We start from the raw sequence: 14,223 nt of genomic DNA on the forward strand, positions 1-14,223 counted from the left end.
ACAGATCAATAAAACCAGGAGTTGGTTCTTTGGAAAGATCAACAATAAAACTGATAAACCTTCAGCCAAACTCATCAAAAAAATAAAAATAAAAATAAATAAAAAGCAAACGAGCAAGAGAGAAGACTCAAATAAACAAAATCACAAATCAGAGGAGAAATAACAATCAACACTATAGAAATAGAATTATAAGAGAATATTATGAGAAATTGTATACCAATAAATTTTACAACCTAGAAGAAATGGATAAATTCCTAAAAACAAAACTTTTGAAAAATCCCCCAAAATAAAAGTCCAGGATCAGATGGCTTTCCAGGCAAATTCTGCCAAAGATAAAAGAAGAGCTAATACCAGGGTGCCTGGGTGGCTCAGTCAGTTAAGCGTCCGACTCTTCATTTCAGGTCATGTCACCATCTCAGGGTGTGGGATCAAGCCCCATGTCAGGTTCCACATGGAACCGGCTTATGATTCTCTCTTCCTCCCTCTCCCTCTGCCCCGTCTCCCTCTGGGGGGTAGGTGGAAGAGAAGGAGTTAATACCTATTCTTTTCAAACTTTTCCAAAATACAAGAGGAAAGAAAACTTCCAAATTCTTTCCATGAGGCCAGTATTACTCTGATACCAAAACCAGATGAACCAAATAAACTTTTGGGACTTCATCAATATCAAAAGCTTCTGCACAGCAAAGGAAATAGTCAAGAAAACAAAGAGGCAACCCACAGAATGGGAGAAGGTACTTGCAAATGACAGTACAAACAAAAGGCTGATATCCAGGATCTATAAAGAACTCCTAAAACTCAACACACACAAAACAGACAATCATATAAAAAAATGGGCAGAAGATATGAACAGAGACTTCTCCAATGAAGACATACAAATGGCTATCAGACACATGAAAAAATGCTCATCATCACTAGCCATCAGGGAGATTCAAATTAAAACCACATTGAGATACCACCTTATACCAGTTAGAATGGCCAAAATTAGCAAGACAGGAAACAACATGTGTTGGAGAAGATGTGGAGAAAGGGGAACCCTCTTACACTGTTGGTGGGAATGCAAGTTGGTGCAGCCACTTTGGAGAACAGTGAGGAGATTCCTCAAGAAATTAAAAATAGAGCTTCCCTATGACCCTGCCATTGCACTCCTGGGTATTTACCCCAAAGATACAGATGGAGTGAAAAGAAGGGCCATCTGTACCCCAATGTTTATAGCAGCAATGGCCACGGTCGCCAAACTGTGGAAAGAACCAAGATGCCCTTCAACGGACGAATGGACAAGGAAGATGTGGTCCATATACACTATGGAGTATGATGCCTCCATCAGAAAGGACGAATACCCAACTTTTGTAGCAACATGGACGGGACTGAAAGAGATTATGCTGAGTGAAATAAGTCAAGCAGAGACAGTCAATGATCATATGGTTTCACTTATTTGTGGAGCATAACAAATAGCATGGAGGACAGGGGGAGTTAGAGAGGAGAAGGGAGTTGGGGTAAATTGGAAGGGGAGGTGAATCATGAGAGACTATGGACTCTGAAAAACAATCTGAGGGGTTTGAAGCGGCGGGGGGTGGAAGGTTGGGGGAACCAGGTGGTGGGTATTGGAGAGGGCATGGAGCACTGGGTGTGGCAAAAAACAATGAATACTGTTATGCTGAAAATAAATAAATAAAATTTAAAAAAAAAACAGATGAAGACAGTACTTTAAAAAAAAAGAAGGAAAGAAAGAAAAAGAAAAAAAGGAACTACAGGTCAATATCTGATGAATACAGATGGAAAAATCATCAACAAAATATTAGCAAATCCAATTCAACAATACATTAAAAAAATCATTCACATGATCAAATCAAGTGGGATTTGTTCACAGGATCCAAGGATAGACTGACATCCATAAATTAATCAATGTGATACAACACATCATAAGAGAAAAGATAAAAACCATTAATCATCATTTCAATAAATATAGAAAAATCATTTGGCAAAGTACAACATCCATTCACAATAACAACTCTCAACAAGCTTAGTCTAGAGGGAACATACTTCAACATACACAACATACTGGAGAGGGGTGGGGGGTTGGGTGAGCCTGGTGGTGGATAGTAAGGAGGGCACGGATTGCATGGAGCACTGGATGTGGTGCATAAACAATGAATGTTGGAACACCGAAAAAAATTAAATTAAATGGACAAGCTGGTTAGAATGTATATTAAAAAATAATAAAGGTCAGATATGAAAACCGACAGCCAACATCATACCCAATGGGGAAAAACTGAGAGCTTTTCCCCTAAGGTCAGGAACAAGGATGTCCACTCTCACTACTTTTATTCAACATAGTACTGAAGTCCTAGACACAGCAATTAGACAACAAAAACAAATAAAAGGCATCCAAATTGGTAAGGAAGAGATAAAACTCTCACTTCTTACAGATGATATGATAGAAAACACTAAAGACTCTACTGAACAATTACTAGAACTGATAAATAAATTCAGTAAATCTGTACGATACAAAACCAATGTGTAGGAATCTGTTGCATTCCTATGTACTAATAATGAAGCAGCAGTGAAATTAAGAAAACAATCCTACTTATGACTGCACCAAAAACAATACAACACCTAGGAATAAACTTAACCAAAAAGGTGAAAGAACTATACTCTGAAAATTATTAAACAGTGATGAAAAATTGAAGATAACACAAAGAAACAGAAAGATATTCCATGCTCAGGGGTTGGAAGAACAAATATTATTAAAATGTCTATACCACCCAAAACAAGCTACACATTAAATACCATAAAAATACCAATAGTATTTTTCACAGAACTATAATAAACAATCCTAAAAGTTGTATGGAGTCATGAAAGACTCCAAATAGCCAAAGCAATCTTGAAAAAGAAAAAGGAAACCGGAGCTATCATAACTCCAGACTTCAAGTTGTATTACAAAGCTGCAGTATTCAAAACAGTATGGTACTGCCATAGAAACCTACACAGAGATCCATGGAACAGAATAGAAAATCCAGAAGTAAACCCATAGTTACATGGCCAATTAATCTTCAACAAAGCAAGAAAGAATACCCAATGGGAAAAAGATCATCTCTTCAAACAAATGGTGTTGGGAAAGCTGAAGAGCAACATTCCAAACAATGAAATTGGACCACTTTCTTTCACCACACACATAAAAAAACTGAAAGTGGATTAAAGACCTAAATATGAGACCTAAAACCATAGAAATCCTTGAAATGAGCAGAGGCAGTGATTGCTTTGACATTAACCATAAGGACAATTTTTCTATATATGTCTCCAGAGACAAAGGAAATAAAAGCAACAATAAAAAGTGACTGCACAGTGTAGGAAACAATCAACCAAACTACAAGGCAACCTACTGAATGGGAGAAGATATTTGCAAATGACATAGCTGATAAAGTTAGTATTCAAAGTATATAAAGAACTGTTACAGCTTAACACCCAAAAAACAAATAACCCATATTAAAAATGTGCAGGAGGGCGTCTGGGTGGCTCAGCAGGTTGAGTGACTGCCTTCGGCTCAGGTCATGATCCTGGAGTCCTGGGATCGAGTCCCACATTGGGCTCCCTGCTTGGCAGGAAGCCTGCTTCTCCCTCTGACCCTCCCCCTTCTTATACTTTCTCTCTCTCTCTCTCCCTCCCTCAAATAAATAAATAAAATCTTTAAAAAAAAATGGGAAAGAGACAGAGTCAACAGACATCATAAACGATGCTCAACATCACTCATCAGGGAACTACAAATCAAAACTACAATGGATCTCACTTCACACCTGTCACAATGACAAAAATCAAAAAACACAAGAAACAAGTGTTGGCAAGAATGTGGGAAAAAAGAAAATCTTGGGCACTGTTGTGGGACTATGAACTACTATGGCCACAGTGGAAGAGTTATGGAGGTTTCCCCAAAAACTTAAAAATATAACTACCCTACAATCCAGTAAGCACACTACTAAGTGTTCATCCCCAAAATACAAAAACACTAATTTGAGAAATACACGCACCCCTGCGTTTAGGGCAGCATTATTTATAATATTTATAATATTCAAACTATGGAAGCAGCCCAAGTGTTCACTGCTAGATGAATGGATAAAGATGTGATATGTGCGTGTGTGTATGTGTGTGTATACATATATATGTGTATATATGTATATATATGTATGTGTATACATGTACGTATATATATGCGTACATGTATACACATATACATATAAAATGAAATATTATTCAGCCATAGAAAAGAATGAAATCTTGCCATTTGCCATAACAGGGATGGAATTAGGGAGTATAGTACGAAGCAAAATAAATCAGTCAGAGAATGGCAAATACCACATGATTTCACTCACATGTGCGGTTTAAGAGACAAAATGAATGAACCAAAAAAAAAGAGAGAGAGACACACACACAAACCAACAAAGAAACTCTTAATTATAGAAAACAAACTGATGGTCACCAGAGGGGAAGTAGATGGGGCAATGGTGAAATAGGTGATGGAGATTAAAGATATACTTATCATGATGCGTGCTGAGTAGAATGTACAAAATTGCTAAATCACTATATTGTACACCTGAAAGTAATAGAACACTGTATGTTAACTATACTAGAATTAAAGTTAAAAATTTAATTAAAGAGTCATTATATACTGATAAAATGGTTAAATCTCCAGGGAAATACAACCATTGTAGACATATATGCCCCTCACTTTGGAACAGCTAAATATATTAAGTAAATACTAACAGATCTGAAGGGAGATCAACAGATGACAATAGAATAATAGCAAGGACATCAATACTCCACTTTCAGTAATGAACAGATTATCCAGAGAGTAAATCAATAACGAAACATTCAACTTGAACCATACATTAGACCAAAGGGACCTAAGAGACATACAGAATATTTCACCCATCAGGAACAGAATATACCTTCTTCTCAAGTGCTCACAGTACATTCCTAGATATATCACATGATAGGTTACAAAACAATCCTTAGTAATTTTAATTAATCTAAAAGTGTATCAAGTATCTTTTCTTACCACAATAGCATGCAATTAGAAATCAATAACAGGAAGAAAACTGGAAATTTACAAATACATGGAAATTAAACATATTACTGGAAAACCAGTGGGTCAAAGAAGAAATAAAAAGTGAAATAAAAAAAGATCTTACATGAATATGGAAACACACATACCAAAACTTATGGGTTACAGCAAAAGCAGATTTAAGAGGGTGTTCATAGCAATAAGTACCTATGCCTATAAACAAGAAAGATCTCCAATAAACAACCTAACTTTACACCTCAAGAAATCAGAAAAAAAATAAAAATAAAAAAACTAAGCCCAAACTTAGCAGAAGAAAGAAAATTAACAAAGATCAGAGAAGAAAGAAATGAAATAGAAACCACAAAAGCGATAAAAAAAGATCAATGAAACCAAAACCTGCTTTTTTTGAACTGATAAAAAAAAAACAACAAACCTTTAGCTAGATTACTAAGAGAAATGACTTAAATAAACAAAACCAGACATGAAAGAGGAGATACTACAACTTATACCAAAGAAATATAAAGAATCAAATAAACTATTATAATTATATGCCAATTAACTAGACAACCTAGAAGAAACTGATTAATTCCCAGAAATATTAAAACTTCTAAGACTGAATCATAACAAAATAGAAAATCTGAAGATACCAATAATGACATTGAATGAGAAATCAAAAATCTCCCAACAAAGAAAAGCCCAGGACCAGATAATTCTCCTGGTAAAATCTACTAAATATTTAAAGAAGAGTTAACACCAACCCTTCTCAAACTCTTCCAAAAAACTGAAAAGGAAGGAGTACTCCCAAACTCATTATATGAAGATGGCATTACCCTAATCTCAAAGCCAAATAATGACACTACAAGCAAAGAAAACTACAGGCCAATAACCCTGATAAATATGGAGGCAAACATTTTCAACAAAGTATTAGCAAGATGAATTCAACACCACATTCAATCATGCCATGATCAAGTGGGCTTTATACCTGAGATGCCAGGATAAATCAATATACACCTATCAATAAGATAGTAATCACATTAACAGACTAGAAGAAAAAAATCATATAATCATCCCAATAGATGAAGAAAAAATAGTTGACCAAATACAACTTCCTTTCAGGACTAAAAACTCTCAAGAAAATTTGGTAGTAAATCAGAAACATAGTAAATGCCATATTTGGCAAGGCCACAGCAAGCATTATATCAATGGTGAAAGGCCTCAAGTTTTTTCTCTTATATAAGGAATAAAACAAGGATGCTCAATCTCACCGCTCCTCTATCACAGTAATTGACATTCTAGCCAAAGCAATGAGGTAAGAAATAGAAAAAGGCAGCCAAATTAGAAAGGAAGTAAAACTGTTTTTGTTTGTGGATATGATTTTACATATAGAAAACCCTAAAGACTTCACTAAAAAGCGTTAAAATAGTAAGTTCAGCAATGTTGAAGGAAACAAAAATCAACATACAGAAATCAACTGCATTTCTATACAGTAACAATATATGAAAATAAACCTCTTTCACAATAGCATCAAAACAATAAAATACTTAGGAATAAATTTAACCAAGGTGGGAAAAGACCTACATACTGAGAACTCTTAGACTCTGATGAAAGAAACAGAAGATGACACAAATGGAAAGATATCCCATGTTCATGAATTGAAAGAATGAATATTGTTAAAATGTCCATACTACCCAAAGCCATCTATACATTAAATATCACTTCTATTAAAATTTCAAGGACACGTTTCATAGACATAGGGAAAAAATCCTAAAATTTGTATAGAATCAAAAAAGGTTCCAAATGGCCAACACAATTTGGAGAAAGAAAAACAAAGTTGGGAGTCACTTATTGCAAACTCTACTATAAAGCTATAGTAATCAAAACAGTATGGTACTGGCATAGAAACGACACCATAGAACAACGATAAGAATTCAGAGCACAGAAATAAGCCCTCACATCAACTAATCAACTAATATTTGATGAACTAATATTTGACAGAGAAGCCAAGAATACTGAGTAAGAAAAGGATCATCTCTTCAGTAAATACTGTTAAGCAAACAGGAAAATCACATGCCGAAAAATGAAAATGGACTCCTATCTTAAATATTATTTTATAAAAATCATTTTACAGGGGCTCCTGGGTGGCTCAGTGGGTTAAGCTTCAGCCTTTGGCTCGGGTCATGATCCTGGGGTCCTGGGATCGAGTACCACATCAGGCTCCCTTCTCAGGGGGTAGCCTGCTTCCCCCTCTGTCTCTGCCTGCCTCTCTGCCTACTTGTGATCTCTCGCTCTGTGAAATAAATAAATAATTTTTTTTTTTAAAAAAGGCATTTTACACCATAAAATGACATACAGTCAATCTATCAAAATCGTATCACTAAAGATTGTCTAATGACATGAGAAAAAGCTCAGTATTATTTAGGGTATCATGACCTACAAAGCAGTATACTCACTTTGATTCAAATTTTACTTATGAAATCAGTAACTCTTGGTGATAAGAGTATGGACCACATTTGCTTTATTTAAACTTCATTTCACTTCTAATTTTTCTATAATAGCCATGTACTACTTTTATAACCACAATAAAAATGTATTATTTAAGAAATACAAATTCAGAAGAATAGAGCAAAGTGGAGGAGGAAAAGGACAAAGAATAGGTAGAGAGTTTTGAGAGAGAAGAAAAACACATTTCCTTGGGACTAGGATGAGGAGATGAGCATGAGTTCAGAAATAAACGGTATGAAAGCAGAAATTTAAGAGTTCATAATTATTAGCCATATTTTTCTCTATGAAATAGAAGATAATGCTATCTTTTTATGGAGAGGAGGATGAAATGTAAAAGGGCTGAGGAAAATAACGGAGGTTTAAAATCACTATTATGAGAATTAGCAGAAAGGGAAGAAGAATAATGAGGCAAGATTTCTAGGGGGCAGTAACTGGTCCAGCTTAAAGATCATTTTTATCAACATGAATCTATACAACAGTATAACATTCATCTATTAGAACCTTTCAGTGTGTGTGTGTGTGTGTGTGTGTGTGTGTGTATAAAAGCACGAGGTAGACACATAGTTGAATTGATCTAAATTTGGGGGTTTGGGAGTGTAGACCAAGGACAAGAGAGTAAAGATGCTGAGAATGATATCAAAAAGGCAAAGATATGAATGATGGCGTCTAGGCTGACCAAACAAAGGACTCAGAAAGTGGCATTACAGTGTCAGAAAATGGAAGGGTCCAAAGCCTAGAGGTTTCAGTCAAGTCAAAGCTGCTCTGTGAAGATGGTGGAGAGAACCAGGGGAGCAGAAAGCTATGGGAGACGTTACTGTATTAGGGATTAAGATTACAGAGGTGTGTCTGCTCCGGCTGTCAACACAGAGAGGACCGGCCGTGGAAGAAAACTGGGAAGCTGACTGACTCGAGATCAATGACAGAAATGGTCCGTTCAGTCCCGAGGCCAAGCGCTGGGTGAGTCTTTCACATGGATGTTATTGTGCCCAAGTTGATAATAAGCGCTGGGATGAAGAGAAACGACTATAATCAAGGGTTTGCAGTCTTCAGGGAATAAAGGAACGTAACCAGGAAGTCAGGAGATGACAGAAGCAAACAGACATCAGCTCCCAAGCACTTCTCTTCCAAGTTTACCACAACTCCCTGCACATTCATGAAAAAGAAACATCCATTTCAAAATATTATGATACTTTAATCCTAAAATCAGCAAAGGCTACTCAGTAACGGATGGAATACTATTCTGACAATGAAATGAATTTTCAGTGGGTTAAAGCCTCTGCTTTCGGCTCAGGTCATGATCTCAGGGTCCTGGGACGGAGCCCAGGCTCTCTGCTCAGCGTGGAGTCTGCTTCTCCCTCTCGCTCTGCCTGCCTCTCTGCCTACTTGTGATCTCTCTCTCTGTGTCAAATAAAATCTCTCTTTTTTTTTTTAAGAATTTTTATTTATTTATTTGACAGACAGAGATCACAAGTAGGCAGAAAGGCAGGCAGAGAGAGGAAGGGAAGCAGGCCCCCCGCTGAGGAGAGAGCCCGACGCGGGGCCCGATCCCAGGACCCCGAGATCATGACCCGAGCCGAAGGCAGAGGCCCAACCCACTGAGCCACCCAGGCGCCCCTCAAATAAAATATTTTTAAAAAAATTTCGAGAGCCACGTTTTGTGTATGAAAATATTTAACTCTTACTTCAACCTGGCCATGGTGTAAAGGTTATCAGAGTATACCAGCACGTGGGGACAGGTAATCACCAAAAATTCAGATTCCCTTAAATAAGATCCTTCACATAAAATATTTTACAAACATACTTTTCAATTTCCCCCAACTCCCTTCTCCTCTCTGACAGCCCTTGTCCTCCATGCTATTTGTTATGCTCCACAAATAAGTGAAACCATACGATAATTGACTCTCTCTGTTTGACAAATTGGAAGGGGAGATGAATCATGAGAGACTATGGACTCTGTAAAACAATCTGAGGGGTTTGAAGTGGCGGGGGGGGGGAGGTTGGGGTACCAGGTGGTAGGTATTATAGAGGGCACGGATTGCATGGAGCACTGGGTGTGGTGAAAAAATAATGAATACTGTTTTTCTGAAAATAAATAAATTAATTTAAAACAAAACTAAACAAAACAAAAAACATACTTTTCATAAAATAAGGCATACTGATGTGAGGTTATTTGGTTTGTCGTACCCCCCCAGTCCAAGAACAAATATATTCTGCACAATTTTTCCAAATAATTTACCACTTCTTTGATGATTTTCAGTTTCCCAATGATTGGCTCAGCAGGAAAACTACCAAACTACTCAACAGTGCAATTCTTGAGCAGGTGCTATCAGAACCTCTTCCAGAGGCAAATCAGGTTTTCTGTCTAAAGAGATTTCTGCAGGAGATGGTGTGGTGAGGGAGTGCTTCTCTGATTGTAAAGAAACCTGTTGTAATGTTTTTTCCCTTTTATGCAGTAGACTCCAATATTTTTCAAACACCCCTGTCAGTCAAATATGTAAATACATCAAAACATGTATATATTTTAACAGGTTGTATAAATGCACTCTTACTAGTTTATACATTAAATTTTTTAAAAACTTAATTTTTCTTATTTTTTATATAGTAAATAAATAAAAGCAGAAAGTTTAACATACCCTTCCCCACCAGTGACCTGTGCTGTGAACCAACCCATCTTGCAAACCACTTCTAGAGAGACTGGAATAAATTCTGTTCATACACAATGTGTGCTTCCTTCCAGCTATAAAAGACCGAACCTGCCAATAGTGCGGACATCGATGATGAAAGTGACGTCAATCCACAACATACATAGTTACCAAGCAGTCTAACAGTCACTGGAAGACTGAAGCTTCCTTTGAATCAACTTAAGAAATAGTTTCACATCTTATAAAGGAATAAAGAAAAAAAGAACTCACTTTGAGAGATGAAATATTTTTAAATAATGACAATATCAGATTTTAGGCATGAAATATAAAATGTATTATATTTTAATACATTTAATTTAATACATTTAATTTAACTTAATACATTTAATTTAATAAATAATATTTATATTATAAAAATAAATAAAAAACATGAAAATATAAGCCAGTCTATTCATTAACTTATCAAAAATTAATTGTATGGCCACGGCATACCTTGCATTTTTCCCACACACTAACTATATTTATATGTTTTGTAACCCACAGTCTCTCTTTAGATATGGAAATGACCACAGAGTGATGAAATGAATTTCTAAATTATTTTAATACAACACAGGAATAGACTAGACACTGGCGATTTAGAGTAGACTGCCATACAAAATAGCAAACATCAAGATCTGTTTATTCATGTAACCAAAGAGTATCCCTTTCTAATTTCTTATGACTAATAATCAATAAACACTCAACAATCACCATTTTCTCTTAAGGTCCTCTACATCAGATCACATTTTAATAATCACTCTTTCACAACCACATTTAATTCTTATTTCTACTCTTCCTTCTCCCTTGAAAGATAGAAAGTAGGTACTGCCAACCCTTTTTCTAATGGTTTCATCAGCCCTACAGATAAAGGGCTGGTATTCAAGATCGATAAAGAACTTCTCACACTTGACACCCAAAAAACAAATAATCCAGTCAAGAAATGGGCAGAAGACACAAGCAGACATTTCCCCAAAGAAGGCATACAAATGGCTAAGAGACACATGAAAAAAATGTTCAGTATCATTAGCCATCAGGGAAATTCAAATCAAAACCACATTGAGATGCACCTTGTATCAGTTAGAATGGCAAAAATTTACAAGGCAGGAAACAACAAATATTGGTGATGTGTGGAGAAAGGGGAACCCTCTTACACTATTGGTGGGAATGCAAGCTGGTACAGCCACTCTGGAAAACACTGTAGAGATTCCTCAAAAAGTTAAAAATAGAGCTACCCTATGATGCAGCAATTGCACTAGTGATTATTTACCTCAAAGATACAGATATAGTGAAAAGAAGGGCCACATGCACCCCCATGTCCATAGCAGTGAAGTCCACAATAGCCAAACTGTGGAAGGAGACAAGATGCTCTTCAACAGAAGAATGGATAATGAAGATGGTCCACACATACAATGGAATATTCTCAGCCATCAGAAAGGATGAATACCCAACGTTTGCACCAACATGGATGGAACTGGAGGAGATTACGCTGAGTGAAATAAGTCAAACAGAGAAAGTCAATTATCATATGACTTCACTTATTTGTGGAACTATATAAGGAAAGGCACGGAAGACACGAGGAGATGGAGGGAAAATGAATGGGGGGGATCGGAGTGGGAGATGGACTATGAATGATGAGAGACTATGAACTCTGGGACAAACAATCTAAGGGTTTCAGAGGGGAGGGGTGCGGGGGAGGGGTTAGCCCAGTGATGGGTATGAAGGAGGGCACATATTGCATTAGAGCACTGGGTGTTATATGCAAACAATGGCTCATGGAACACTACGTCAAACACTAATGATGTACTGTATGGTGACTAACATAACAAAGTAATAATTAAAAATAACAATGGTGTCACCAGGTCTGCCCATAACTGCTTCTAGAGCCCCTACCTTTAACTCTTCCAATTTAGTTCGCTCTTGTTTCATCAAGAGAATGACTCCATAAGCTCACAATCAAGCTAAACACAAGGAACTGCTATTCCCCACCACCTGGAATCCCGCTCACACAGAACCCACAGTTTTAGCCTGGCCTTTAAGGCCATCCACCCCACACTCATCTCTACCAGCATCTGCTACCTTATTTCCTCTGTCTAAAAAAACTGATTTCCTTGTGCTTTCAGGTATGCACTTCCTATTGAACGAAGCAAATGTCCTTGCTGTACAGCACAGCAAGTCTGTAAATGCCTTCACTGCAGCCTCCACATGCTTCAGAGGCCTCCCCATTCTCTTCCTGCCCTCACTCGTCTTTGAAATCCCTACGCACAACTCTCTTCCTCTGAGTAAGTTTTCCCAATTTTCTCCAGGTCACATCATTTGCTCCTTTTACTAGACAGTCCTTCAACATTTACATTTTACTTGAACTAATAATATTTTAGTCCTTATCGTAAGTTTCCCTGCAAGTGTTCTAAAAGATCGTTACGTGCGCGTGCTCTTCCGTCTCTGAGAACAGGCGTGCCGCTCTCCCCTACACACTTACTCCGGCAGCAAGCACTCACACGAGCTGATTTCTTAAAAGGTGTTGTTACTTACTACCCACCATCTATGCGAACTCCACAAACGCTGCTGGACTAAGTAAACTGGACACTCATATCCAACAAACTATTTACAAGGGATAGTAAAATAAAGAAAAGAGAATGAATTTAAATTATAGTTAGGGACAGCTAGGTGGCTCAACACATTAAGCATCAGACTCTTGGTTTCAGCTCAGGTCATGATCTCAGGGTCATGAGATCGAGCCCCGGGTCAGCTCCACACTCAGCGTGCAGTATGCTTGTCCCTCTCTCTCCCCTTCTGCCCCTCCCCTGGCTCATGAGCTCTCTCTCCAATCAATCAATCAATCAATCAATCAAATTTTTTTTTAATTACAGTGTTTGAAATCAGTAATGCTTCCCCTACTACTACTCAGCGTTTAACATCTGCAGGGAGATTGCTCATACATGCTCTAAGGCTAATTTTGTTTTTCAGGTCCATCCCCTTCCTCTTCACCCTTTTCCACCTGATGTCTGTATGAAGAAAACCTGAAGCAAAATGGAAAGCGTACTGGAGAATATCAGGTTTCACGTGAGTGCCAGGGCTCGCATTTACGGTATGACGCCATCGTGTCAATATTCTGTACACTGAGAGCTTTACTTAGAGTCCCCCAATGTCCAAGGACAATTAGTATCTTCAATAATTTCTACCAGAGGGCTTGATAAATTTATTTATCTAGACAATATAGCAAGAAGAAATAATAAAAGAAAATGCCACAATAAAGCTTTCGTCCCACCCTATGTTACTAGGCTAACAAAAAATTTACTTTTTCTTGGAATATTATGTAAGAAATTTTTCAAAATGCTATTCTGAATAAAAATTCATCTGATTTAGCCATTTTTATATCAGTTCTTTTAAAGAACAAACTAAAACTATCAAACCTGTTAAGGGAGAGGGTGGTGGGGTTATGGACACTGGGGAGGGTATGTGCTATGGTGAGTGCTGTGAAGTGTGCAAACCTGGCGATTCACAGACCTGTACCCCTGGGGCTAAAAATACATTATATGTTTATTAAAAAATTAAAAAATTAAAAAACGAAAACAAACAAAAAACCTGTTAAGATACTTAGCTAGTGAATAAAACAAGCTTGATTAGTATTTTAAACACCAACTTACAGGATCAGCAGGTCCACAGAATTCTCGAAATGTCTTTGCAGGATTACTCTGTTGAATCTCCATTGCGACGCAAGGGCCAGAACACACTTCTGTCACCATCTCCTATGATGTACAATATCAAAGAACACGTAAACATTGGTAAAAATTAATAATCTTTTGCTCATCCTCTTTTAATTCCATCACGATTCCCCAAATCTTAAAATCTTAGTTATCTTTGAATCCTCCTGGCCCCACATGCCAAGCAGCTCCCCAATCCTGTCCATTTCTCCTGCAAAAATGTGTTTTAGAAACGCTCCCTCGTCCAGCTCCTACCACTGCATCACGTTAATGCAGGGCTTTA

At 37.2% G+C, this 14,223-nt stretch overlaps 1 protein-coding gene across 3 annotated transcripts in view; it reads right to left on the reverse strand.

Annotated features, from left to right (window-relative positions):
• The window catches only part of NME7 (NME/NM23 family member 7), a 239,523-nt gene that overhangs the window by 143,984 nt on the left and 81,316 nt on the right, over positions 1 to 14,223 (reverse strand). For 2 of the 3 annotated variants that reach the window (XM_059412395.1, XM_059412396.1), the window contains exon 10: positions 13,884 to 13,985. In XM_059412395.1, coding sequence (XP_059268378.1) covers positions 13,884 to 13,985 — 102 coding nt within the window. Of the gene's footprint in view, positions 1 to 10,662; positions 11,726 to 13,883; positions 13,986 to 14,223 lie in introns of those variants that run through there. The other variant, XM_059412397.1, reaches the window with a different exon arrangement.

Source organism: Mustela nigripes, chromosome 10 (assembly GCF_022355385.1).
Source record: "Mustela nigripes isolate SB6536 chromosome 10, MUSNIG.SB6536, whole genome shotgun sequence".
NCBI lineage: Eukaryota > Metazoa > Chordata > Mammalia > Carnivora > Mustelidae > Mustela > Mustela nigripes.